Source organism: Macrobrachium nipponense, chromosome 7, assembly GCF_015104395.2.
Source record: "Macrobrachium nipponense isolate FS-2020 chromosome 7, ASM1510439v2, whole genome shotgun sequence".
In the NCBI taxonomy this organism is placed as follows: Eukaryota; Metazoa; Arthropoda; class Malacostraca; order Decapoda; family Palaemonidae; genus Macrobrachium; species Macrobrachium nipponense.
In genome coordinates this window covers 97,978,301-98,004,280 of record NC_061109.1, presented here as the reverse complement: position 1 = coordinate 98,004,280, position 25,980 = coordinate 97,978,301, and the positions used below count along the sequence as shown (strand labels likewise).

At 42.9% G+C, this 25,980-nt stretch overlaps 1 protein-coding gene across 1 annotated transcript in view; it reads left to right on the top strand.

Annotated features, from left to right (window-relative positions):
• Positions 1-25,980, top strand: part of LOC135217267 (N-alpha-acetyltransferase 40-like) — a 48,401-nt gene that overhangs the window by 12,522 nt on the left and 9,899 nt on the right. The window contains exons 2-3 of the mRNA XM_064253008.1: positions 14,536-14,658; positions 20,825-20,970. Coding sequence (XP_064109078.1) covers positions 14,536-14,658; positions 20,825-20,970 — 269 coding nt within the window. The remainder of the gene's footprint in view (positions 1-14,535; positions 14,659-20,824; positions 20,971-25,980) is intronic.

Here is a 25,980-nt window from a genome sequence, read left to right as displayed (position 1 = left end):
GAATGATTCAAGCGATTCGTCTCCGGTCGCGCGGCGCTCTTGGCGAGATTCACCCGTTTCGCATCCCTTAAAGAGGCGTTCAGGCGCCGATTCTTCGCCTCCTCCAGTCAAGCGGTATAAGGAGCCTGAGAGTAGGGTTGCGCCGCGGCCGTTAGCGGCTCATTCGTCGCCTCAATCTGTGCCTTTTTCGGCTCCATCTATATAGAGATTGTGGTTTTAGCGCTGTACTAGCAGTTCTAAGGGTGTTTCTTTAGGCGCTTTTCGTCTGTTACGCCTGATGCGCCTGTTTCGCCTCGAATTTCGGCGGCTCCGAGCGAGGCGCAAGTAGTTTTTTTCCGCCTCCTGCTGAACATTTAGGCTCTTCCAAGCCTACGTAACTGTTTTTGATTCGTCTCTGGCGCCTTTGCGCAAGCAGTCAGAGATGTTAACCAACTGATGAATGAGTCCAAGGGTGGTCGAAACCTTCAGATCCGGTTTGTAGTTCCGTCTACTTCTTCGGCGGTATCGGAGAATGAAGAAGAAGTAGAGGAGGAGGATTCACATCACTCTCGTGTTATTCACGTCTCCTTAGTTTTTCTTCTGGTATCTTATCCAGATTATTTTGAGAAAGCGGCTCCGCGCTCCCCAACTTCGACTTTTTTGATGAGGAGGAAAACTTCAGACCCTCTCCTCCTCCCAAAACTTGTTCTATCTAAAGCGGTTAGACATTCGTTGAAAGAGACTGAGAAATGGATGTCTATGAAAAGAGACTTAGGGAAGGCTCTTTTTGCTTACCCTCCCTCTAAGTTGCTTCGTAAGAGGTTATAGGTTTTATGTAACTGGGGAAGCTCCTTCTCTGGGAGTTTCTGCCTCCTCCCAGGGAGACTTCTCCAGTTTAATCGACTCCTTTAGAAGATCTGCTTTCGCCGCAGCGAAAGTTTTCTTTACAGCGCCGGAGTTGGACCACGTTGTAAAGAATCAATTTAAACTTTTGAAGTCTTTAGCTTCCTTGATTGGACTATTGGCGCTTTAGCGGCCAAGATCGAAGACTGTCCTTCTCTTTTCTCAGGAGTTAGCGGAGGATTGGATTGGTGTTCTGTCCTGTGCGGACAAATCCATTAGGGAGGATGTGATGAGTTAGCTTCGCTCATCGCCTTTGGTACCCTTAAGAAAAGGCAACTTTGGTGCTCCTTTGCTTCTAAAAGGGTTACTTCACAACAGAAGTCTGCTCTCTTGTTTGCTCCTTTTGTGAAAGATAACCTCTTTCCAGACGATGTATGTTGTCAATTTCGTCTGCGCTAGATAAGAATCTACTTCGGATTTACTGGCACAGTCTACTAAGAGACCTAAAGCTCCTGTGGAGACTGTTCCTTCGGTTTCTCCTCTGGCCCAAGTGCCTTTTCGAGGGAGAAACCCAAGCGCTTCTTTCGGCCGAAGTCGAATTTGCGACCTCAGTCTAAGGCCTCGGCCAAGGTTAACAACCTTCCAAATGAAAGCTCGGTTTCTTCATGCACCAGTGGGAGCCAGGCTGGCTCTGTTTTGGGAGGAATGGGAAAACAGAGGAGCAGAAGCCTGGGTAGTGCAAGTACTCAAGTTCGGCTATCGTATTCCTCTCGTTTCACCTCCCTCGCTCTCACCTGTGCCAATTTCCATTCCAGGCATACTCTCCGGGCTCAGACAAATTTCTGGCGCTAGCCGCAGAAGTGGAAGCGCTTGTTCTCAAAGAAGCGATAGAACAGATAGAAGGGGATTTTCCTCCAGGCTTTTACAATCGCCTTTTTGTAGTTCCCAAGTCATCAGGGGGCTGGAGGCCGGTTTTGGATGTGAGCGCCCTGAACTTGCATGTCCAGAAAACAAAATTTCATATGGAGACCACTCGGTCGGTTCTGAGTCCATCAGACAGGGGGATTGGATGGGTCTCTCTGGACATGCAAGACGCTTATTTTCACATTCCGATACATCGCGAATCTCGGAAGTACCTGAGGTTCATGTTCGAAGGCAAGGTGTTTCAGTTTCGGGCGCTTTGCTTCGGACTAGCGACCGCTCCTCAAGTTTTCACCAAGGGTTCTATCCCCGATAGGAAGCTGGCTGCACATATTAGGAGTAAGAATCTCCCTCTATCTGGACGATTGGCTTCTCCGGTCGGAATCAGAGAGTCGGTGCATGAAGTACCTTGGAACAACTCTGGATCTTGCCAGAAAGTTAGGAATTCTGGTCAACAAACAGAAGTCCCAGTTGGTTTCCATCTCAGAGCATCCTTTATTTGGGGATGATTCTGAATGCTCAAGTTTTTCGGGCTTTTCTGTCCCCGAAGAGGGTTCAAGGCTGTCTGGAGACAGTTCAGGAGTTCTTGGACAAAAAGGTAAGTTCTGCCAATCAGTGGAATGAGGCTCCTGGGCAAATTGACGTCAGTGGAGAAATTTGTGACGTTGGGAAGACTGCACATGATTACCTCTGCAGTTTTTCCTGAGAGCCCTCTTGGTGGCAGGAAGACAACCAACCGACTCGATTACCTTTCCTGTCACGAGATCAAATAAAAGAGGACCTAAGGTGGTGGCTCTCTCGAGCAAGGTTGGAAGAAGGGTTAGATTTACGACCCATCCTCCCGAACCTACAGTTCTTTTCCGATGCATCGGACACAGGTTGGGGAGCCCTACTGGGAAATCACGGACTTCAGGAGCTTGGTCGGAGAAGGAGAAGAAGTTCCACATAAATGTAAAGGAAACTGTTAGCAATTTTCTGGGCTCAGACAGTTTCGGAGCTTAGTAGAAGGTCGAGTAGTGGCAGTGCATTCCGACAACTCCACGGCTCTCTCGTACGTGCGGAAAAGAAACGGGGGGACTCAGTCTTTCTCTCTGTACGAAGTAGCCAAGGATCTCCTCCTGTGGTCAAACGAAGCGAAGGTTCAGCTAGTCCCGAGATTTGTTCCGGAAAGATGAACGTCCTGGCGGACGAGTTAAGTCGTCAACAGCAAGTGTAACCTCTGGAGTGGACTTTGGACAACAGATTTGTCAGAAACTTTGGCGCCTTTGGGGACGACCGTCAATAGACCTGTTCGCGATATCAAGGAACAAACCGTCTTCCTCTCTTTTGTTCTCCAGTCCCAGATCCTCTAGCTTGGTCGGGGGACGCAATGCTGTTGGATTGGTCGGGTCTGGAAGCTTATGCATTCCCTCCGTTCGGTCTAATAAGAGAGGTGCTGAACAAGTTCATGTCGCACAGCAATGTAACGCTAACGTTAATCGCTCCTTTTGGCCCGAGGAAAGAGTGGTTCCCGGACCTTCTCCAGTTGTTAGTAGACTTCCCCAGACTTCTTCTCCTCCAGAGAAGTGGCTTCTCAAACAACCTCACTTCAAGAGGTTCCACCAAAACTTGTCCGCTCTAGCTCTGACAGGGTTCAGACTGTCCGGAATCTTGTCAGAGCGAAAGGAATTTTCAAGAAGAGCTGCAGAAGCTATCGCTCGTTGTAGGAGAGAGTCTTCTAACAAACTCTATCAAGGGAAGTGGAGAAGCTTCAGAGAGTGGTGTAGAAGTGCTAAAGTCTCTACTTTCTGCGACCTCTTTAACAGAAATAGCAGATTTTCTTCTATTTCTTAGGAACTCTCAAGAAACTGGCTCCTTCGACGATCAGAGGATATAGAGCCATGCTCTCTTCGGTTTTTCGACATCGAGGTTTGGATATTTCCTCCAATTCAGATCTGTCGGACCTCATTAGGTCTTTCGAAACCACTAAGCTCCCGCAAGATACAGTGGCTTGGAACTTAGATGTGGTGCTTAAGTTCCTCATGGGGCCACCGTTTGAGCCTTTGAAGTCGGCTTCACTCAGGAACTTGACTAAGAAGGCACTCTTTCTTATTGCACTAGCTTCTGCTAAGCGTGTCAGCGAATTGCACGCTATAGACAAAAGAGTCGGTTTCTCTCAAGGCAATGCTGTATTTTCGGTATCTTTGACCTTTCTAGCCAAAAATGAGAATCCTTCTAATCCTTGCCGAGGAGTTTTGTGGTAAGGAACTTACCTGATTTGGTTGGACATGAGGAGGAAGAAAGGCTCTTATGTCCAGTCAGCTATTAAGTCAGTATTTGTTGCCACTAAGGGTATTAGAGGACAATCTTTTAAGCTCTGGACCTCGTTCAAAATCCCCTCTCGTCCTCTTTCTAAGAATGCTATATCCGTTTCTTTATTAGAGAGCTTATCAGGGAAGCTCACTCGCAGTCCAGAGAACGACAATCTTTCCGTTCTGAGAGTTAAAGCTCACGAGGTTAGAGCAGTGGCAACTTCTTTAGCATTCAGAAAGAATTTATCTTTAGCTTCGATTCTTCAGAGCACGTTCTGGAGATCGAATTCGGTTTTTGCGAGTCATTATCTCAAAGAGATAGAAACGGTTTTCGAGAATTGTAAAACGTTAGGTCCGGTGGCGGTTTCTGGCATGGTGTTGGGAGAAACGGCACAGGGGTCGTCACTCTATGCTAACTTTTCACCTTGAATAGGTTTGTCGAGTTCAAGGGAAGCTGGGGGGTACTGAGTACCTGGGATACTCACCAGTCTGTTAGGTCAGATTTTACAATGGTTGGGTATATATGTTTTTAAATCTGGTGTTGGTGACAAATGTTTTTGTATGATTGAATTTCTGGTCTTAGCCCAGGGCAAGGGCCAATCTTTGTTGTTACTATCCTCCGTCAGTCAGCCTTGAACTCGCTTGAACTACGGAAGGATTCCACTCCTGTAGAGGCTAACTTTGGTCAAATTCCAATTCCTCTACAATAGTAAGAAGAGCACCGACCAGAGCAGTAACAGTCTGCTGTAGCTCTCTTACAAGGTAAGGTACAACAGACACCTTGAGTGTTTACTGGTATTGGCAATAATGTAACCATTTTAAAAATACTAGTGGTCCACTGAATCCCACCTTCCCATAAATGTGTAATCAGCTCTATAATTGTTCGGTAAGACACTACAATAAAAATGAAATTTTCATTATTAAAATGAAGTTTTATTGTATACTTACCGAACAATTATGATTATACCCACCCTCCTCCCCTTAGGTGACGGACCGGGCAGGGGGACGAGAAAGAATTGGATTCACCTGGGCAGTTGTACCTGGTTCTCCCGCGAGTGTGAGGGAGATGACGTCATCACCACCAGTGTTGGCGACGCCGACGCGCTAAATTTGAATTTAGTATCCTGCCGCTCGTGGAAATCACGGCTCTATAATTGTTCGGTAAGTATACAATAAAACTTCATTTTAATAATGAAAATTTCATTTTCATTTTGCCATTTCCCTAGTTGGTAAATTCTATCGTCTTCTCCGACAGCTGCAATACCCAATGAAGTGAATTAAAAGAATATTGTAGTGTGTAAATGCAGCCCTTTGCAACTGCCGATGTCGGGCAGAGTAAAGGGCCGAGAAAGTCACCAAGGTAGATGGTAGTGTGTATATTTATACATAATCCTCTTTGAATCTCCTCTTCAGAGTTCTTTTCAGGGGCGATTCAATCGTTCGTGACCTACGTATAGACAATTTTCATACAATCAACTTACCTGTCAGATATATACATAGCTAAGACTCCGTCGTCCCCGACAGAAATTCAAATTTCGCGCCACTTGCTACAGGTAGGTCAGGTGATCTACCGGCCTGCCCTGGGCGGCAGGACTAGGTACCATTCCCGCTTTCTATCATATTTTCTCTGTCGCCGGTGGTATCAACATTGTTGTTACTACCTCCTGACTTAGATTCTTATTTCAACCTTGATCATCGTTTCTCGGCTTTTTGGTGACGTATCTGGATCGTTGTTTTTAGCATTCGCTACTGTGGACTGATTTTGGACTTGATTTTTGGATTTTTCTCAGTATGTCTGACTCAAATGTGAGAGTGAGAATGTGTGTGAATGTAGGCTGCAGGGTGAGGATACCGAAGGCTTCGGTTGATCCTCACACTGTATGTCGTAAAAGGGGGTAGGGGGTTTCAGTGTTCTTCTACTAATACCTGTCATGAATGTGAGGGATTAAATGCGGAAGAATGGAAGACTTTAACTTCTTATTTGAAGAAGTTAGAGAGAGATAGGGTTAGACGTTTGAAAGGTGTGAGTACAAGGCCTATTGACCCTTTAATTGACCCTATATCTAATCCTGATGAGTTGGATTCTCCCTATGTGTCGACTTCACAAGCTTTACTTTCAGAATCGGCCTCTGAAATCGCCGATCTGAAAGCCACTATTCATAAGATGAAGTCCAAAATGGCGGACTTACAAGGTAAGGGTAGTGAAAGTGAAATGTACAGTGAAGTGAGTTCTCCCAGTGTTGTGGAGGGGGCGTTTGATCGTCCTGCGACGCTCCCAGGCCTAGACCTCTTCCAAGCTCCCATGCCCAGAGGAGAAGGAAAGTTGAAAGCCTTAAGGAGGTCGTGGGGAATCCCCAACGGTCAGACGTCCCTTCAGCAGGCTCTGTTTCGATTCAGGCTGCTCTGGGCCGCTATAGAAAAAGCGTCCTGCGAGAGTGTTTCTCCTCCTCTCCCTCTCCCTCACCTAAACGAGGGTGGAAGATTCGGACCTTTCTAGGCCTTTGAAACGGCATTTGAGAGAACCTGAATTGGATTCAAGCCCATAGCGCTTCTCAGATGAAGCTCCTTCGTCTGTTAAAAAGGCGAAGGTGGCATCAGCGTCACCTTACCATGGACCATACAATCAACGCCTTGCCTTTTAGTTCTCCCCCGATTTGAAGATGACCGTGGGAGAAGCTTCAAGGAAAATTCTCCTAGCTGTACAAGAACAGCTAGCCTCTTTGGTGGGAGTGTTAGCGAGAGATCCTCCTCGGAAGAAGGACGCTTCGCTTCCAATCAAGAAGACTCGTCCTCTCTCCTGCTAAACGAGAGGCGTCTTGCAGACTTGAAGCTTCGTCTTCCAAACATTCTGCAGAAGTTTCGGTTTCTAGATCGAGATCTAGGGAACCTTATGGCAAGAGACGTGACGCCAGATAGACGTGAGGCGTCATACAGAGCGTCATATAAGCGCGAGGCGCCAGCCAAGGTTTTGGCGCCAGTCAGGACGCCAGTTGAGAGCGAGGCGTCATCCAGACGTCAACAATCAGACAAACGCGAGGCGTCAGCCAGGACGCTTGGCGGACGAGAAGCGTCATCCAAGCGTGAGGCGTCATCCGTTTATGGAGTGAAGTCTAGGCTTTTGGCACCTACCAAGAAGGAAGCTTCTCTTAAAGCTCAGACTTTGAAGAGGAAGGAATATCATTCCCTCAGTCCCTCTCCTATCAGGAGTTTGTCTCCCCCAGAGGAAAGACGTCCTGATTTATCTTCAGAAACTCCTCTAGACCCGAGTTGGAGGAAAAACTCGGAAGACGAGTATCAGGGAAGAGAAGGATTTTCTAACTATAAAGTTTTAACAGCCCTTCCTCTGGAAGAGTATGGAGACGATTTGACCCCTGCCGCTCCTCCTTTTCCGCGCTCTCTGTTCTCGAGCGCAAAGGCGAAGAAGTCTTCGTCTTTTCTTCGAATGAAGCCTGCCATTTCCATGAAGAGGGCTCTTCATTCTTTAAATTCTTGGGTGGAGTCAAAGAAGGAGTTGGTTAGAACAGTCTTCTGCATGCCCCCAGCGAGACTCGCTGGTAAACGGGGCATTTGGTATCAGACGGGAGAGAATATGGGCATTTCTCTTCCGTCTTCGGCAGAAGCGGACTTTTCAACCTTAGTCGATGCATCTCGAAGGCAAGGTTTGAACTCTGCCCGTGTGACTTGGGGCATTTCAGAGCTGGATCATCTCCTCAAGGGACTCTTCCATGTATTAGAAGTTTTCAACTTCTTAGATTGGTCCCTTGGGTGATGTCCAAGAAGGCCATGATTCGGAAGGACTCGACCCAGAAGTCCTTCTATGTATTCTGTCTTGTAATTGACAAAGCGGTACAGGATGGTTCGTTTGAGATCTCCTCTTTATTGGAGCAGGTCTTCTTAAGAAGAGGACAGTCTTTAGTGCCTTTTTGACGAAAGCTGTCTCCCACTCTCAAAGGGCAGCTCTACTGTACTCTCCTTTATCGGACTTTTTGTTTCCTTCTCAGTTAGTGAGGGACATTTCTCGTTCATTAACTGAGAAGGCGACTCAAGACCTTCTTACCCAGTCAGCTAGGAAGAAGAAACCTCCTTTGCTACTGCAAACGGAAAAGAAAGGACCGAGTACATCAGTTCAGCCCTTTCGAGGTGGCCCGACCTCCAGAGCTCCCGCAAGAAGGAAGGCTCCTGAGAAGAGAGGTAGGTCTGCCTTTCGTCCCTTTAAAAAGGGAAAGTGATGCTCTCTCCATCCCAAGCACCAAGTAGGTGCCAGGCTCCTGGGATTTGTGGAGGCCTGGGCACGTATAAACACAGACGCTTCATCAATGTCTGTAATAAGGAAGGGATATCGTATCCCTTTCCTGGACAGTCCTCCCCTAACGTCAACACCGCGGGAACTGACAGCCAAGTACAAGGATCCTGTGCTGAGAGATACTCTTCGATCGATGGTGGATCAGATGTGGGACAAGAGAGCGATAGAAACTAGTACTGGATCAAAACTCCCAGGGGTTTTACAATCGCCTTTTTCTGGTTGCGAAAGCCTCGGGAGGCTGGAGAACAGTACTAGACGTCAGCTCTCTGAACAAATTTGTTCAGAAGAAGTTCTCGATGGAGACTTCTGCCTCAGTTCTTGCGTCAATGCGACAAGGAGATTGGATGGTGTCTCTGGATCTCCAGGACGCCTATTTTCACGTCCCGATCCACCCTTCATCGAAGAAGTACCTCCGTTTCATGACGGGGGGAAGGATCTTTCAGTTCAGAGCCTTGTGTTTCGGCCTTTCCACAGCTCCTCAGGTCTTCACAAGCCTGATGAAGAATGTGGCGAGGTTTCTTCACCTCAAAGGTGTAAATATCTCTGTATCTGGACGACTGGCTCATCAGGCCAGATCAGAGAGACAGTGCTTGGAGGACCTTACGTTGACATTAAACCTGATCAGATCGTTGGGATTACTCGGAAACCTCGAGAAGTCACAGCTGACCCCCAGACAGAACTTAGTCTATCTGGGGATTCAGATGGATTCTCGGGGTTTTCGAGTATTTTCCCTTCACAAGAGAATAAACTCGCAAAAGGTTTGCAGAAAGTCTCTCTTTTCTTAGGGAAGGAACAGACGTCGGCGAGGGAATGGCTGAGCCTTCTAGGACCCTTTCCCTCGCTCGAACAGTTCTTCCCACTAGGAAAAGACTTCATTTACGTCCGCTTCAATTCTTCCTCAAGAGGTCTTGGAGTTGGAAGACCTGGACATCTTTCAGACGCCTTTCCCATTCCAGTGGAGATGAGACCGCACTTGGAATGGTGGTTGCCCCCTCTGAAGGAGAACAAAGGAATCTCTCTGAAAATCCAGAACCCAGGCCTAGTGTTGTACTCCGACGCGTCGGAGAAAGGTTGGGGAGCAACATTAGGCTCGAAGGAAGTGTCAGGCACCTGGGAAGCAGCACAGGTGTCTTGGCACATAAACTGCAAAGAGCTCTTCGCCGTACACCTGGCTCTGAAGAGTCTAGAACCTCTTGTTTCGAAGAAAATAGTTTCAAGTAATGTGGACAACACCACAGCACTTGCCTACATTCGGAAACAAGGAGGGACTCACTCCTTGTTCCTTATTTACGAACTTACAAAAGATCTTTTACTTTGGACGTCTCAGAGGAATATCTCCCTACTTACAAGGTTCGTTCAGGGAGAAAGGAATGTGAGGGCGGACAGGCTCAGCAGGAGGAACCAGGTCCTTCACACAGAGTGGACCCTACACGAAGATGTGTTGTCAAGATCTCTGGTCTCTGTGGGGGACTCCTCATGTGGATCTCTTAGCCACGTTCATCTCCAAAAGGCTGGCAGTCTTTTGCTCGGTCGTGGAAGACCCCAGAGCTCTGATGGTAGACGCCTTCTGCTAGACTGGTCTCACGTAGACGTCTACACTTTTCTCCTGGTCAAAATCCTGGGACTAGTGCTGAAAAAGTTTGTGGTTTCAAAGGGGACCAGGATGACATTGATAGCCCCCTTTTGGCCGGCTCAAGACTGGTTCACGGAGGTGGTGGAGTGGATGGTAGATTTTCCAGATCCCTCCAAGAAGGATGGATCTTCTCAAACAGCCACACTTCCAGAGGTATCATCAAAACCTCCCCGCTCTCGCTCTGACTGCCTTTCGACTATCGAAAGACTCGTCAGAGCGAGAGGGTTTTCTCGTAAAGCTGCAAGCGCGATCGCGAGAGCCCGCAGAACCTCTACTAACTAGACAAGTATATCAGTCCAAGTGGGAGGTTTTTAGAAGGTGGTGCAGAACTAAGAAGTTGTCCTCCTCCACTACTTCTGTAGCGGAAATTGCGGATTTCCTTCTCTTCCTGAGAGAAGAATCTCATCTAGCTGTATCCACAATAAAGGGATACAGAAGTATGCTTTCGGCAGTCTTCAGGAATAGAGGATTAGATCTGGCAGATAACAAGGATCTCCACGATCTCATAAGGTCCTTTGAGACTTCAAAGTCTAAGGAACCGGTCCCTCCTAACTGGAACCTAGACGTGGTACTCAAGTTCCTGTCATCCGAAAGGTTCGAACCTCCTCATCTGGCGTCGTTTCGAGACATCACTAGGAAATGCCTATTCCTATTATCTTTAGCTACGGCAAAGAGAATTAGTGAATTACATGCTCTGCAGGATAAAGTAGGATTCAAGGGAGACTCAGCTATTGGCTTGTTTAAAACCCTGTTTTTAGCTAAAAACGAGAATCCCACGAATCCCTGGCCTAAGTCATTCGAAGTTAAAGGCTTATCGAGTCTCGTAGGCAGAGAAGCAGAGAGGTCTCTATGTCCTGTAAGAGCTCTGAAATTCTACCTTCAGAGAAAGCACCAGATGGGAGGCTCTAGGCAAGGTCTTTGGTGCGCGGTAAAAGACCCCACAAGACTGATGTCCAAGAATGCTCTTGCATTCTTTGTGAGAAACGTCATTACAGACGCGCATAACATCTGTCCTGACGAAGAGTTCCGACTGTTAAGAGTGAAAGCTCATGAAGTGAGAGCAGTAGCGACGTCTCTCTCGTTTCAGAAGAATATGTCACTTAAAAGCATCATAGATACGACATTTTGGAGATGCAATTCAGTATTTGCATCTCATTACTTGAGAGACGTTCGTGTGACCTATGAGAAATGTTTTTCTCTGGGTCCTTTCGTATCGGCGGATACGATCCTGGGTATGGGAGCCAACACCAATCCTTAAGTATATACTTACCTTCTTTTTAGATATGTTCTAGAGTCTCTTCTAACAAAAAGGACTTGGTGCTGCACGGGCGGCCGTCTCTGTTGTTCAGTAAGAAAACTCTTGTGATATCTAATTAGATGAGTATAAAATTTTTTTTGAAAAATTATGTGTGTGCGTATTGTGCTTTTTGAGTTATGGTTGTTGTGAAGAGTTCGGGGTATAATTCGGAACAATCTTTATTTCTAACATGTGGTTAGGATCAGGTGGTCGGGATTGGTTGTATGCTCCTTCATAAGGTGTATTGTCATATAAGTGGATCAGCACCCATTGACAAAGTCCTTTCAGGCTCTGCCGAGTAAGCGGTTAAGACCCCCATCGGCAGACCCACAAGAACTCTTGGCCATCGATCATATATCTCGCTAAAGTTTTTTCTTGAGGTGATGCAGACTACTGGGCAAACACCCGCACGAAGTGCTACCACCTATCAGGTAGGTAACCAAAGGGTTTTTGTTATATTTTTACCTACAACATATGTTGTTTACCTGTCTATTCCATAAGTAGCTGTCTCTTACCCTCCACCAAAGGGTGCCAATCAGCTATGTATATATCTGACAGGTAAGTTGATTGTATGAAAATGATATTGTTATGATACAATAAGTTTCATGCATACTTACCTGGCAGATATATACGATTAATGGCCCACCCAGCCTCCCTGCAGGAGACAGGTGGAAGAGAGAAAATATGATAGAAAACGGGAATGTTCCTAGTCCTGCCGCCCAGGGCAGGCCATTGGCCGGTAGATCACCTGATCTACCTGTAGCGATGCGCGAAATTTGTTGAATTTCTGTCGGGGACGACGGAGTCTTAGCTATGTATATATCTGCCAGGTAAGTATGTATGAAACTTTATTGTATCATAACAATATCATTTTTTAAAGTTTGAGTCTTCATGCATGTCTATGGCTTTTTTCAACTTGTTAAAGCCTGAAAACATCTGTTTTTCGGCGAAAACTAATGTATTATTTTGCCATTTTTCTTGCTGTCACTGATATGCCTACAGCGTGCAGCCTGAGGCAGTAAACAAAGGTTCGCGCATCCGCAATTCACTGCCGTACCAATATCTACCGCGATCGGGGTACGGCTGCCGTACCAATATCCAGTTCGTTTTAGTAAATAGTAGCTAGCTATCAAGAAATATCAATAGGTGTTGCTTTGACGGACGCTGGCTCTTGACTAATGTCTATCCTGGGTTACAGGACGTGTCAAAGTACTTTTTCAGCAAGATGGTCGTGCTACAGTAGAAGTTGGCCATTCAGTATTTTACCCTGTCATAAGCTTAAACCAAAGACATAGGCTAGTAGCCTCAGAAAAAAATTCAAGGCGACAAGTAGGAGAACGAGGCTGCAGTAGGTTAGTTGTTTGTTTTACCATGGATAGTAGTGTGAAATTGTTAGGCCTACCTTATTGAAATATCCAAGGAAAACTGTGGCTGCCACCCCATCTTCCCCCCACCCCTTTCAGTGGCAGGAAGTATTCCTTTGTGATAAACAGTTTAATGACCTAGTTGTGGCATTACAGGGATACTATGCCTTTGTGGCGTTTCCTCCATCCATTCCCTGGTGCCATTCAGCTCCAGTCTTGGCTAGCACTAGCCTAAAGCCCCATGATGCTCACAGTGTTAGATGGATGCGTTGAAAAATGACTTTTTCAACACGAAGCAGCATCACCAACGTGTTGTTGGGGCAGAGCCATTTCATTGCGCAGCTCAGTGATGCACCAACGTTCAGAGGGGGAGGATGTCCGCTCACCACCACCCGGCAAACCCGTATAGTGGACAAGGACTAACACTACATTTTATTGAATTACTGAAGGAAATCCATCTGTTTGGAACATCAAATGCAAGCTTTACAAGATGAGAGACATCAGGAGTGCAAACTTGGAAACTATAAAATCAGAGTTATCAATTTTTGTAAACTGTACATTGCGGAATAAAGACATTTACTAAAAAGCTGCACACTGAAGACAATTCTACAGGGAAATGTTTGCAATCAAAGCATCACAGAAGTTTGGAGCTCTGAAGTTATGGTGTTTTGATGAGCTGCATTTTCTGTAATAAAAAAATATTTGTGTACTTTGTACCTATATTGAACCTTACTTTCAAATAATGCTCCCGAAGGACATTATAGATGGCTTCACAGGTTTTGGGGATAATTAGACCAAGGCTTTGTTTTGAAATCCTGGTTGATTAATGGAGGCTTGCATACGATCCTCCAGCTGCAAGAACGAGCTCCTGTTGATATACTGTCTTGAAAGCTTGTGTTCTGCTTACAAATATATAGTTAATTTTTTTTCCAACAATTTATAAAATGCAAGGATTGGCATTCTTGTGTAATTTTCAAAGTTTGTTGGATTTTCGACTTGTAGCTCCAAAAATATTTCATAGAAGCTTCCCTTCAGAGGTCACCGAGAAAGCCATTGCTTACACCACAAGGTTCTATGTTTCTTCCTCGAAAGTTTCTTTTTTGCACCACACAGAGCAACTACACCCCACAGTAGAGTCTCCTGGCAAAGTACATCATTGGCAGACATCCTGCCGTTGAAAGCTGAACTGCGAGAACAAGTGAGCAGTGTTGCAGTACAGTTTGGCCGCGATTACTTTTTTTCAACACCACTACTGCATCACGTAGCTGATACATGATGGCATAGTGTGTACCATGCTTAACACTTTCAAAAAATTTTGTTTTGTCTTTTACTGAGTTGCACCTAGAAGAGTTGTGCTTACCCAACTTGCAGTCCACTTCGTTAAAGGTCATTTTACTTTTCAGATGATCCCTTTTTATTTTCTCTTCAGAAGCTGACGGTTTATGTACCATCTTAGACTTATAGGGAATTTTTTGCCACTTTTCAGGACTTTTGTTCAAATTTTTCAGAGAAGAGAGGGTGCAGACAACACATGTAGCAAAGGAACAAAGCTGCTTAGACAGCAGTTGTTAGAGACTGATGCCAGGGAGCCATGTTGCCACATGAGAGGCAGCATCAGCTTGCAGGGTTTGCCTTCAGCTCATTGCATTTTTGTTGATTACCCACGGTATTTGATGCGTTTAAGAGTGACCCATGAAAACTACCTGGAATAATCTTTTCTCATCACTCTGCAAGTCAAGAACCAAACAGATTAGTTGTAGTAATTTTCAAGAGAAGGTGATCTTGATTAAATGAAAAATAAATATGTAACATTCCTATTGCAATATTTTAAAAGATGACCAAGGAGTACTTAATATATTTTTAATATTGATGTATTAGGAATTCAAGCACCTTCTGTATTACAGAATAACAATCAAGGCAAGAGAAACAAGTCAAAGGGCCAAGGTAAGGAGCGCCGTGCACAGTTGAAGGCGGAAAAGGCAAAGGATGCGGCAGCTCGGCTGCTGGTAAAACAGGCTAATGAAATTGTAAGTATTTTCTTATTTTATTTTATGGAAATTGCACTTTGTTTATATCATAAAGGCTCAGTAGTGCTTAACATTCTTTTTGTCAGTATTTTCTTTATTTTGTATATCCACAATGTACAGACTTATTCATTGCTACACTAAGACTGTTTCCCCACTGCAGTATACATTGACAGTGTAACTTGTTTTTACATTATTATTAAGAACTCCTTTTGAAATTTGTTGCATTAATTGTAACTGGCAAAATTGGTAATTTTGTTATGGCATTATAACCATATTGTTATAACAGCAGGGAATAGAAGCTGATTTATAAACACCTTCAGCTTAAAAGTAAGAGTTAATATTTCTAAGGATTCAAGATTTAATTCTTAAAGAAAGGTGTATCAAATTCATACTGAAAATTTATATTTTATCACCTATTCTTATTGCTTTGCAAAATTTTAAGCGTAAGAGATTTTTCTGGCCATCTAAAACTCTTATTGTGGTACAAACACACACTTCTGGATTACAATTTATGAACTTATCGATAATTTTCTCTAATGCTTGCTACAAATGCATTATCATGATAGAATTAATATTGGCTTACATCTAAATAATGGAAACTAGCAATATCAGTCAAAATAATGTATTGATGTTGACTTAGTTGAAAATACAAATTCCCCTATGTTTTATGACATATTTTATGAAGTTAACAGAGATTTACATATTCATTCATATTGCAATACACCCCCTGAACACCTGAACTAGCCCTGGTCACTTACCAGCCCGAACCTTCATTTATTAAAAATTTACCAAATCTTTGGTTAAAATAAACGATCAGTGTTGCCAATCTCCTGGCAAACACCCTCGTTACCTAGTTACCAGCCCACCGCTAGTAGCCCTGCCTCACGAGCCGGTCACTCCTGCCCTCTCACGTCAATCACTTATCGTTCGCGGTGGAGTACAGATGTATCCACAGCGAACTCCTTTTTGGTATTGCCCGGCCTTCATTTGCACCTTTGATTTGATTGATTTTGGTGGCGAATTACGCATCCCTTTGGATTACGGTTGGATTGCTCTTAATACCTTGTCATTAGACATTGATTCTGCAAAGGAAGAAACAACACAGGCTACGACAACGACTACTGCATCCTCGGCCACGACATCACAGAAAACGACGAGCGGAAGTTCAACAACGTATCGTCTTTGCCAACAATGCAAGAAAAAGGATGAGTACCCTATGACACGATAGTCATTCCTTATGCGTAAATTGTAGGCCTGTTCAATATAATGTAAAGACCAGATGTTTGGAATGTCAGGAGTGGTCTTTGGACCAGATGTTAGGGTATCTCAAATATAGGAAAGGTCTCGTATTAAGAAGTAACTGTAGGCAGGAAGAGACTAACGTAGATCAAGATAAAGACTTAGAGACAGTGCTCTTTAAGAGACTTGAGAGTACGCTGATATCGAGTATGACATCTCTGTTACCGATTTTGTTTATGTCAAGATTATGTGAGGATAGATCGAGCATAGGGATACTGAAATTACTATCGTCTTTTCCAGCTCCCCTGCCTGTTCCAGAATCAGCCCTAACCGTGCTGGGGGTTATGGGATCCGCACAAGCCCACAGGGCAGGAATCCGCCGTCCCCCTGGCGCGGAGCTGGCAGTGTTGGCAGCAGATTCCCCTTCCCTCGATGACATCTCTGTTACCGATTTTAATGTCAAGATTATGTCGAGGATAGATCGAGCAATAGGGATACTGAAATTACTAATCGTTCTTTTCCAAAGCTCCCGCTGCCTGTTCCAGAATCAGCCCTAACCGGTGCTGGGGGTTATGGGGATACCGCAAGCCCTCAGAAAAACAGGGCAGGATACCTGCCGTTCCCCCTCTGGCTCGGAGCTAGGCAGTTTGGTTGGCAGCAGATTCCCCTTCCCTCGATGTGTAAGTTCTCAGGATGATAAAAACTTAGGTCAGATATAGACGAGTAGGGATAATAGGCTACATAGTGTTTAGTTTAGGAAGAGAAGTGCAGGCTTCTTCGGGTCGGTTTTTCTATTAAAGTAGTAGTTTTTAGAGGCACAGTGTCCTTAGAGCATCTTTAGGCTTTTTCCTGCTTCGAGTTCCTTGCATCAGAAGCTTTTAGGCCAGGGTTAGTCTTTCAGATATGCTCCTTCGTCTTTAAGGTTACTTTCATCTACGTATACGATACGATAATTGTTAATATCAACTAATTCTCCGTTCAATGCATATTGACTTACGATATTCAGTATGAAGAGAAATCGAATAAAATTAACTACGGTTAGCCTAGTGTTCAACGATGAATATATCGTATGCATATTCAGTAGCCTAGCCTAACCTAAAGTATTCGCTGTACAACATATCGGTAGTTATTTTTATATTGGCTAACGCTGTAGCTTAAGGCATTCTTGACTTCGGAAAATTCAATACAGGTGTAATTGAAAACGAACGAGAATCCGATCTGAGGATAATTAATATGAATGTAATCGAACAGAATGAAGATCGGATTCTGTCCGACTAAAGCATTATAATTGTATTATGTGTATCATCATATTGGCGTAGTATAAACACTAAACTCGGCAGTCATTCACGCTGGAATCAGCGGATGACGAATACGGGTTTGCGTCGCCGTATCCATCTCATTCTCTCCTGATTGACTAAAATGACTAACGTAACAACACTCTCACTTATGCCAAGTTTGTACAAACGTCTTAAAGGAGACGTGTCTTCAACTATGTTGACATTTAATATAGTCAATGAGGTATCTATCTGGGGCATATAATCAGATGTCAGATATAAGGAATTTGTATGTATGACGTCTTCATACGTTTAACAGACTATTGCCGTCCAGTATTTACATTGACCTTATGTCAATTACAGTTACAAATTATTACCAGTCATATTATCAAATTACAATGACAACTGAAATTAATATTAGGCCTAATAAAGTTAATTTAATTACCTTTAAATATTATTTTATTACTTTTCAATTAAATTACAATTACACTAGCTTGTCGTCAAACAGCACTATTGTAAGGTGGTGTGGTTTAGACAGACAAGGATGCCGGCTAGTCTATTTTTTTTTTTTCTCCTTGGCTTCAGATTCAACCATCACTTGGTCTCGGCTAATGTTTTTGTCCTTAGCATATTAATGAATATCTGGATACTTAACTTATGTAACGAAGTCATACTGTTCGTCTTACGATGTAATTTAAGACCAAAATTTGACTGATACGTCTCCCCCCCCCCCCCCCCCCCATTGGAAGCTAGTTTTTCCCTCGGGTTAGATGGCGTTAAATTTAGGATTCCGTTCGTTTTTTCACTCGTTTTCATAGGTATTACGACCTTACACTTTATATACGTTATTAATCCTTTGTCTGTGTGAAAACAATAGTAATGAGCTCTTTCATGCTAATTAGTTTCTTTACCACGGCCTGCGTTGGAATTTCATACAAAAAGCTCGGGACTTCTGTCCAGGTTGCTGATGAACGTAATTTTGCCTTATTAGCTTCAGCTGCATTTATAACATGAATACAGTAATTACCGTCCCACGCGGATGAATACAATAACGGATGTTGCTATCGGATTCGATTACTGTCACACGCTGATCAATACAATAAAGTGATGTTGTTATAGGAGTCGATCGCATTAGCAACAAGTTCTCGTTCGGGGATTTGTTTCAACATAGCTGTACGGAGTTATACGTATTATTGTTAAGATAATACCCGTTTAACTTGCTGCAATTTGCGGAGGTGGAGATATTAGACGATCGTAATTTCTCTTCTCTCTCTCTCTCTCTCTCTCTCTCTCTCTCTCTCTCTCTCTCTCTCTCTCTCCCCTGATTTTATCTCTCTCTCTCTTTTCCCTGATTTTATATTCTCTCTTTATCCTAGACGATTGTGTTTCTCTCTCTCTCTCTCTCTCTCTCTCACTTTTCTGATTTCATATTCTCTCCATATTCTCTCATCCTATTTTCCACGCTCTCCTAACACTGGACTCATTGTGCAACAGAGGTTTTTCTTCCTTTCACACCTTTTCAAACTTTCTCAATTTCCCTTCAGCGCTGACTGACCTCATAGGTCCCAATACTCGGCCTTTGGCCTAAATTCTATTTTTTAAACCCAACAATCTTGCTGTCTGAGTTAGTATTAGAGTAGGGAGCGACTATTAGGAATATGTATAAGGTATTCATGATATGATATATCACAAAAGGATTTTAAGTATTAGGACAGATAGGAAAGAACATGTCTAGGTCTATCTGAGGGTATTCTTTCAAGTGCCAACCAGGCAGAGTACAGACAGGCAGGTACAACACTACAAGAGGGGGGGGGACATCACTACGATCGACGACACCGTCGCAGACGGCACCGATGGACATTGTTGTCCCTCCTGCCGTACATGAGAGGCCTAAGGCCACATGGGAGGTCTTCAGTTAACCTCCATACATGAGAGGCCGAGAGGACCACATGGGAGGTCTTCAGATTCCCTCCTACATGAGAGGCCGAGAGCCACATGGGAGGTCTTCAGATTCCCTCCATACATGAGAGGCCGAGAGCCACATGGGAGGTCTTCAGTTTTTCCTCTACTCAGGTGAGGCACATAGCCAGCTGAGAGGAAACAGGTTTGTATCCCTTCCACACTCAATGAGTTTTGACCTTAGGGTAGAGGTGCAGGGAGTTTTTCCCTCCACATATGGCAGGCCTGGAAGGCCACACATGGAGATTAGCTTGGACGAGTGACAAATGAACTTGAGACTGACTCGCGTACTCAATTATATTGACTGACAACTAGTACAGTGGAGGGCCGGGCAGATTTGGATTCCCCACCTCCAAATTAAATGTTGTTAATCGGGCTAGTTCAGGTGTTCAGGGGGTGTATTGCAATATGAAGTTTTTATTGTAAAACTAATATTGCAATACCTACCTGAACACCTGAATGATTCCCACCCTCCTCCCCTCTCATACAGAGTTATTGAGTTATGATGACTGAGGGCAGGTGTGACCGGCCCGTGAGGCAGGGCTACTAGCGGTGGGCTGGTAACTAGGTAACGAGGGTGTTTGCCAGGAGATTGGCAACACTGATCGTTTATTTTAACCAAAGATTTGGTAAATTTTTAATAAATGATGGTTCGAGCTGGTAAGTGCCAGGGCTAGTTCAGGTGTTCAGGTAGGTATTACATATTAGTTTTACAATAAAAACTTCATTTTCCAACATTAGAAATACTATGTACAATTTATTTTTAAATGAGATATATATATATATTATTTATACTGTATATGACATCTCTTTATACTTGTTATTATATGTAAAAAGACTATATATTAAAAGTGAGAAAAAATAAAATGCGGGCAAAAAGTGGACAGGTTTGATAACAACAACTCTTGTTGAACAGCGCCTCTTGCAGGAAAAGATCTAAACCATCCAACACACTAGATGTCATCCTAATGCTACCTAGCATAGGCTATGTACATGTATTTATGGTTAGCTTTTTATTTTTTGCTAATGACATTTGAGATCATCAAAATATTTGGGGATGGCTGTTGCTTGACATCTCTTGATGTCATCAGAATCTCAAAGAGTCAAGTCAATTTTAATTTTTCAAAATATTTACGAGGTGTGGTATGACTAAACTTTTTTAAGATATGTGTAGAAATGTTAGCAACATCAGTAATAATTGCAAGGATATTTGTGTAACTTGATACTTCAATGACAGTTTTTCTTGAGGTAATGAATTTTCTTTTATGCCAGAGAGATATAGGCTACTGTACTCTAATTAAATGTTTGGTATGAAGTGTATGTATATGTATATGCAGCACTGATTTGATTTATTTATTTCACTGAAAACTGCTAGTTGAAATTACTGAAGAGAAAGACTGTTATCTTATGGAAAGGTTTTTTAGTAGTACTGTAATATAATTTTTCCGAAGGACTGTATATTCGTTATTAGCAATGAATGAATTTTGGTTGCTACTAAAAAGTCGTATAGATGAAAGTTACATTGCTTATTATTAGGTTTGAAATTGGGTTATGTATTCAGTATAGTTAGGTTTTATGATTTTTATTTTGATCAATAAATAAATGTGATTGACATTGTGGTTGCACCCTTTCATATTACTAATATTACAGTACAGCATTGTACATCATATCCATTTTTTTTAATAATTTTTCAGCCTGATCCACTTGCGAAATTCCCAACATTCACAAAGTTTGAACGTAATGGGTTGAACTGCAAACTGGAATGCAAAAGAGTCAGGGATCTGGTTCCTGAGGTGTTGGAGTGGGCGATTTCACTCTGTCAAACAAATATGCAGCCTTTGTAAGTTCAGATTTAATGGTTTTTCCCTAATGCAAAAGAATGGAGTTCTCTTGTATCCATTTAAGTGTAGCAGTTGCAGTCATGTCCAGTAACACAAAACTATTTCTCTTTCATCATAAATGTCTGTGACCTGATTGCATCACTCTGTTGGTCTGCAGTAGGTACTGTAATTTCAGAAGTTATCTTTATTTTAGTATAATTATCCCTGTACAGTATTACAGGAGTGCCAGTCTAATTATTTGGAATGAATCTTACCTTTGGTTAAAGTTATCTTATATCTTTGCGCCATTAGGTGCAATTGGCATTAAAAGAAATAATAATAATAATAATACTTGGCCAACCCACTAGGACTGTTTCCCTAATCACCTGTTTCCCACCAGGTGGTGCTGGAATGTTTACATTCTTGTCAGAATTCTTTATGACGTATTCTTGTGAAGACGGGAGTTGGCGTTAGTAATAATTTTTATGATTTCTTGTTAATTTTCTCCTTTATGGTATTGTGTTTGTTTTCTGTTTTTATATAAGTAACTTACCAAGTAATTACTTAGCTATAAGTTTTCTAACACTATGGCAGCTAAAAATTTTGATAATCACAATAGTGCTCCTTTACAAGAGCTGCTCAACCGGCAGTTACGAAACATGATGGTTGAGCAGCTCTTGTAAATTTTGGGCACTGGATTGTTGTGGTTTTTCATCAGTTGGGTGATGTATTCCACTACTTTGGTAGTGCTAATTATATTAGCTTAGAGAATATTATCAATGATTTTGACTCCTGAATTTTGACTAGTGTAATGTTTTGCAGCCTTTGACTGACTTCTGCTAAATATAATGCTCAAACTATGTGTAGCATATGTGCAGAGAACAAGTTTGCTCTTGAACTTGCGACGATGTAAAGATTGGGAAAAGGGGAAATGGCAGGTGTTAGATTCTTATTTAATGAAACTGAAACGTGACAGAGGTGGGAAAGCTGCCACTAAAGCCAAGGCTAAGACCACCTGTCAGGTGAGTTCACCTAGAAGGGATAATGTTGATAATGTTAAATTTGTGTGTCTGTTACACCTTTGACTGCCTTTTCTCCCAGTAATACACCTCCAACTTTTCCCTCTACTCTGATTCCCAGATCCCTTTCTTCAGAACCCAGTGCTATTGCCAACCTGGAAAAATGGATAGACCATAAGTTTGGTCGATTAGTGAATACAGTGGCCCAAATTGGGACATCGGTTAAATTGCTGATGGATAAGATGAATACGTACTAGTTTAAGTGCAAGTGCAGTGGAGGAGGTAACTAAACGTCACACTGACACTCCTAGACCAAAGTCCCTGCTAAGCTCCCCTGCACCCGTGAGGAAGCAAACTGGCAGTCCAAGGGAGTTTTTTTGGGTTTGTCCATGGGTAGTTACTCCTTCAAACAAGCCTGTTAAACGCATATTCCAATACTCATTAGACGGCCATTGGAAAGGCACCCTTATGGATATACATGCTCTTTCTTGAAGTGACTTGGACACAGGTTTTTATACAGGATGTAGTAAATGTTTTTTAATGTTTTCAGGCCATTGAAAAGGCACAGTACGCCAAGAGATGATTCTCCTTCATTTAGTAAACGTGCGAAAGAGTGAGAGCGCAAACCTTTCCCCTCTTGTAGTTTTTGGGAAATCCCTCCCCAGGTTCCGATTAGCTCTGCTCCCAAGAAAGTGTCTGAGCGGCCTGTGTACAGTTGCATTGTGTATACCAGACGCCAGGTGTATGATGTACGACGGTTGAGCGCCAGCAGTCTGAGCACCCCCATATACGGGTTTGCAGTGTCAGAGCATCCAGCGCCTGATAGTGTAAAACAGATGTCCAGCACCTTAGCACCCAGTAGTCGAATGACCAGTCTAGGAGCACACAGAACGTCCAACATACGAGCACTTATTATCTGAGTGTCCAGCGCCCGATTGCAGTATGATTGTCCAGCATGCGAGCGTAAAGAGACCGAGCGCCAAGTGGCTGAACGCCACCCAGTATATATGATTATTGTGTTCCTTTTGAACAAGAGAGTTCAGGTGTTTTGCAGAATAAGACAGTGATAAAATAACCGATTGCTGAGCCGTCCAGTATCCGATCATCCAGTGCTTGTTAAGCCCATTTCAGTGGAAGTGGACCCCAGGTGTCCAGCTCCCGCTCACCTGCAGTCAGCAGTGCCTCCTACTTCTGGAGATTCTTCCACTCAGTTGGGACATGAAGAGAGGCTGACCGTACCACGTCCCGAGTCTCAGTTACCTGCTCAGGTACAACTGGGTGGAGACTTACAAATCAAACAGCAACTGGATAGTAATCTGAACCTACTCCAGAATCCCTCATCGACTACTCAGAATCCTCAGGAGGTTTTGGAAAGTGTTTCTTCAGCTTTGTCGGATGAGGATGATGGAGAACAGGAGCAACCGATTTCTGATTTTTTGGCTTTTCTACGGTATTTTTCCTCATCTGCTACCCTTCTTCTTTTTCTCCAGCAATACCGTCTTCCCCAAGATCAGCGTTTATGATGTGACAACCTTCAGGAACAGTAGGTCTTCCCAAGATGGTATTGTACTTTTCATCCAAGAAGGCTTTCGACAAGATGACTTGGTTGGTTGAGAAGCGTGATCTTGCCAATGTGACTTTCGTTTCGTCTAGTGACGCACAGACGAGTGTCTTATGTCACTGGAGAGATGCCTTCCTTGGGAGTATCTGTCTCCTCTCAAGGGGATTTCTCCAGTCTTATACTTTTTGACCTTGGAGTTAGCCCACCTTATTAAAGATTTTTTTAAGTTGTTAGAAGTAATGAGCTTTCTAGATTGGACAGTAGGAGCTCTAGCGAAGAAGATAGTGGACTGCCCAAACCTTCAAGAGAATTTTGCTTCCGACTGGCTCAGTGTACTCGGATGCACAGATAAGGCAATTATAGACATTGCACAAAAACTGGCTTCAATTTTTTAACAGTAGTACTTAAAAAGAGGGAATTATGGTCTTCGTTTACCAAGAAAGGGGTAACTCCCCTCTCAGAGATGGACGCTGCTTATCGCTTCTCTAGACAAAACCAGTCTTTTCCCGCATTCGACTTTAGAGCGAATAACGGAAGAATTACAATCTGCTAAAATCCGAAGAACACGGGGGGGCTCTTGCAACCACTACCAGCTTAACCCTTAAATGCTGAGCCGGTATTTCCGAAAGTGTCTCCCGTATGCCGGTGGTGTTCAGGAGTCAGTGCTGAAGCGGAAAAAAGTTTTTTCAAATAATCACAGCATGCTTAGTTTTCAAGATTAAAAGTTCATTTTTGGCTCATTTTTTGTCATTGCCTGAAGTTTAGTATGCAACCATCAGAAATGAAAAAAATATCATTATCATATATAAATATTGGAATATATGACAGCACAAAAAAAATTTCCTATATAACTGTATACAAATCGCGCTGTGAGGTAAATTGTTAAAGCTAATGAGTTAATTATGTTTTGTTGTATTTTACACTAAATTGCAATGATTTTGGTATATAATAAATTGTAAAACGATCAAAGCAACACAAAGAAAATATTATCACAATATGATGCATGAATTCGCAACGCACATACATGATAGAGAAAGTATTCAGCTTGGTGGAGAGCAAATAAGGAGAGTTGATAAGTTTAAGTATTTGGGATCTTTTGTTAACGCTGGAGGAAGTATGGAAGAAGAAGTAAAACATCGGGTACAGGCAGGCTGAACACTGGAGAGCGGCCTCAGGAGTTCTTTGTGACAAAAGAGTGCCGCTTAGGTTAAAAGGAAAATTTCACAAGACGGTGGTAAGAACAGCAATGCTGTATGGTACGGAAACAGCAAGCATGAGAAAAGCAGAGCAGAAGAAGATGGATGTGGCAGAAATGAGAATGCTTAGGTGGATGTCTGGGGTAACAAGAGTGGATAGGATCAGAAATGACTACATAAGGGGGTCAACTAAGGTGGTGGAAGTATCAAAGAAAGTGCAGGAGGGGAGGCTGAGATGGTATGGACACCTGTTGAGGAGAGATGAGGACACGCCGGGAGACATACTATGGGGGTGGAGGTGCAAAGGAAGAAGAAAAAGAGGGAGACCAAGAAAGAGATGGAAGGACTGTGTGAGAGGATTACTTACATGAGAAGGGAATTGATGAGGCAGAAGCACAAGATAGAAATAGATGGAAACGGCTCATCCAAAACGGCGACCCCATATAAAAATGGGAACAAGCTGGGAAGAAGAAGAAGAAGATACATAAAAAAAGTTGTTTTAAAAAATACATCATAAATCGGAATATTGTGATAGACACTTCCAATTTGTTGCAAAATGAAGGTAATTGATTGAATATTACTAGACTGTAAGTGTTGTAGCTTACAATTGCAGTTTTTGAGTTAAAGTTGACCGAAGGTCAAATTTGTTCTATTTATCGTGATTTATATGAAAATATTTCAGAACTGATAAAAGCTACAACCTTGAATTATTTTGTTGTTTGTCTATCATTAAATTGCGCCATTTCTCATATATAAAACTTTATGTAATGGGTAATATAAAACGGTGCAAACATTATGACAATCAGACGAAAGAATTTCTGATTTTTTCGGCAGAGTTACTGCGCGGACATAAGGAAAAAGTTTTTCAAAAATTCACCATAAATCAAAATATTCTGCTAGAGCCTTCCAATTTGTTGCAAAATAAAGGTAAATGATTGAATATTACCAGAATGTAAGAGTTTTAGCTTACAATTGCGTTTTTTTACCATTTCGGTCGAGTCAAAGTTGACCGAAGGTTGAAATATTGTCATTTATCGTTATATGTAAATATTTCATATATAAAACTTTATGTAACTGCTAATATAAAAGATTCAAACATTACGACAATCAGACGAAAGCATTTGTTTTCTTCGGCAGAGTTACCGCGCAGACATAAAGAAAACGTTTTTTTTAAATTCACCATAAATTGAAATATTGTGCTAGAGACTTCCAATTTGTTGCAAAATGAAGGTAAATGATTGAATATTACTAGAA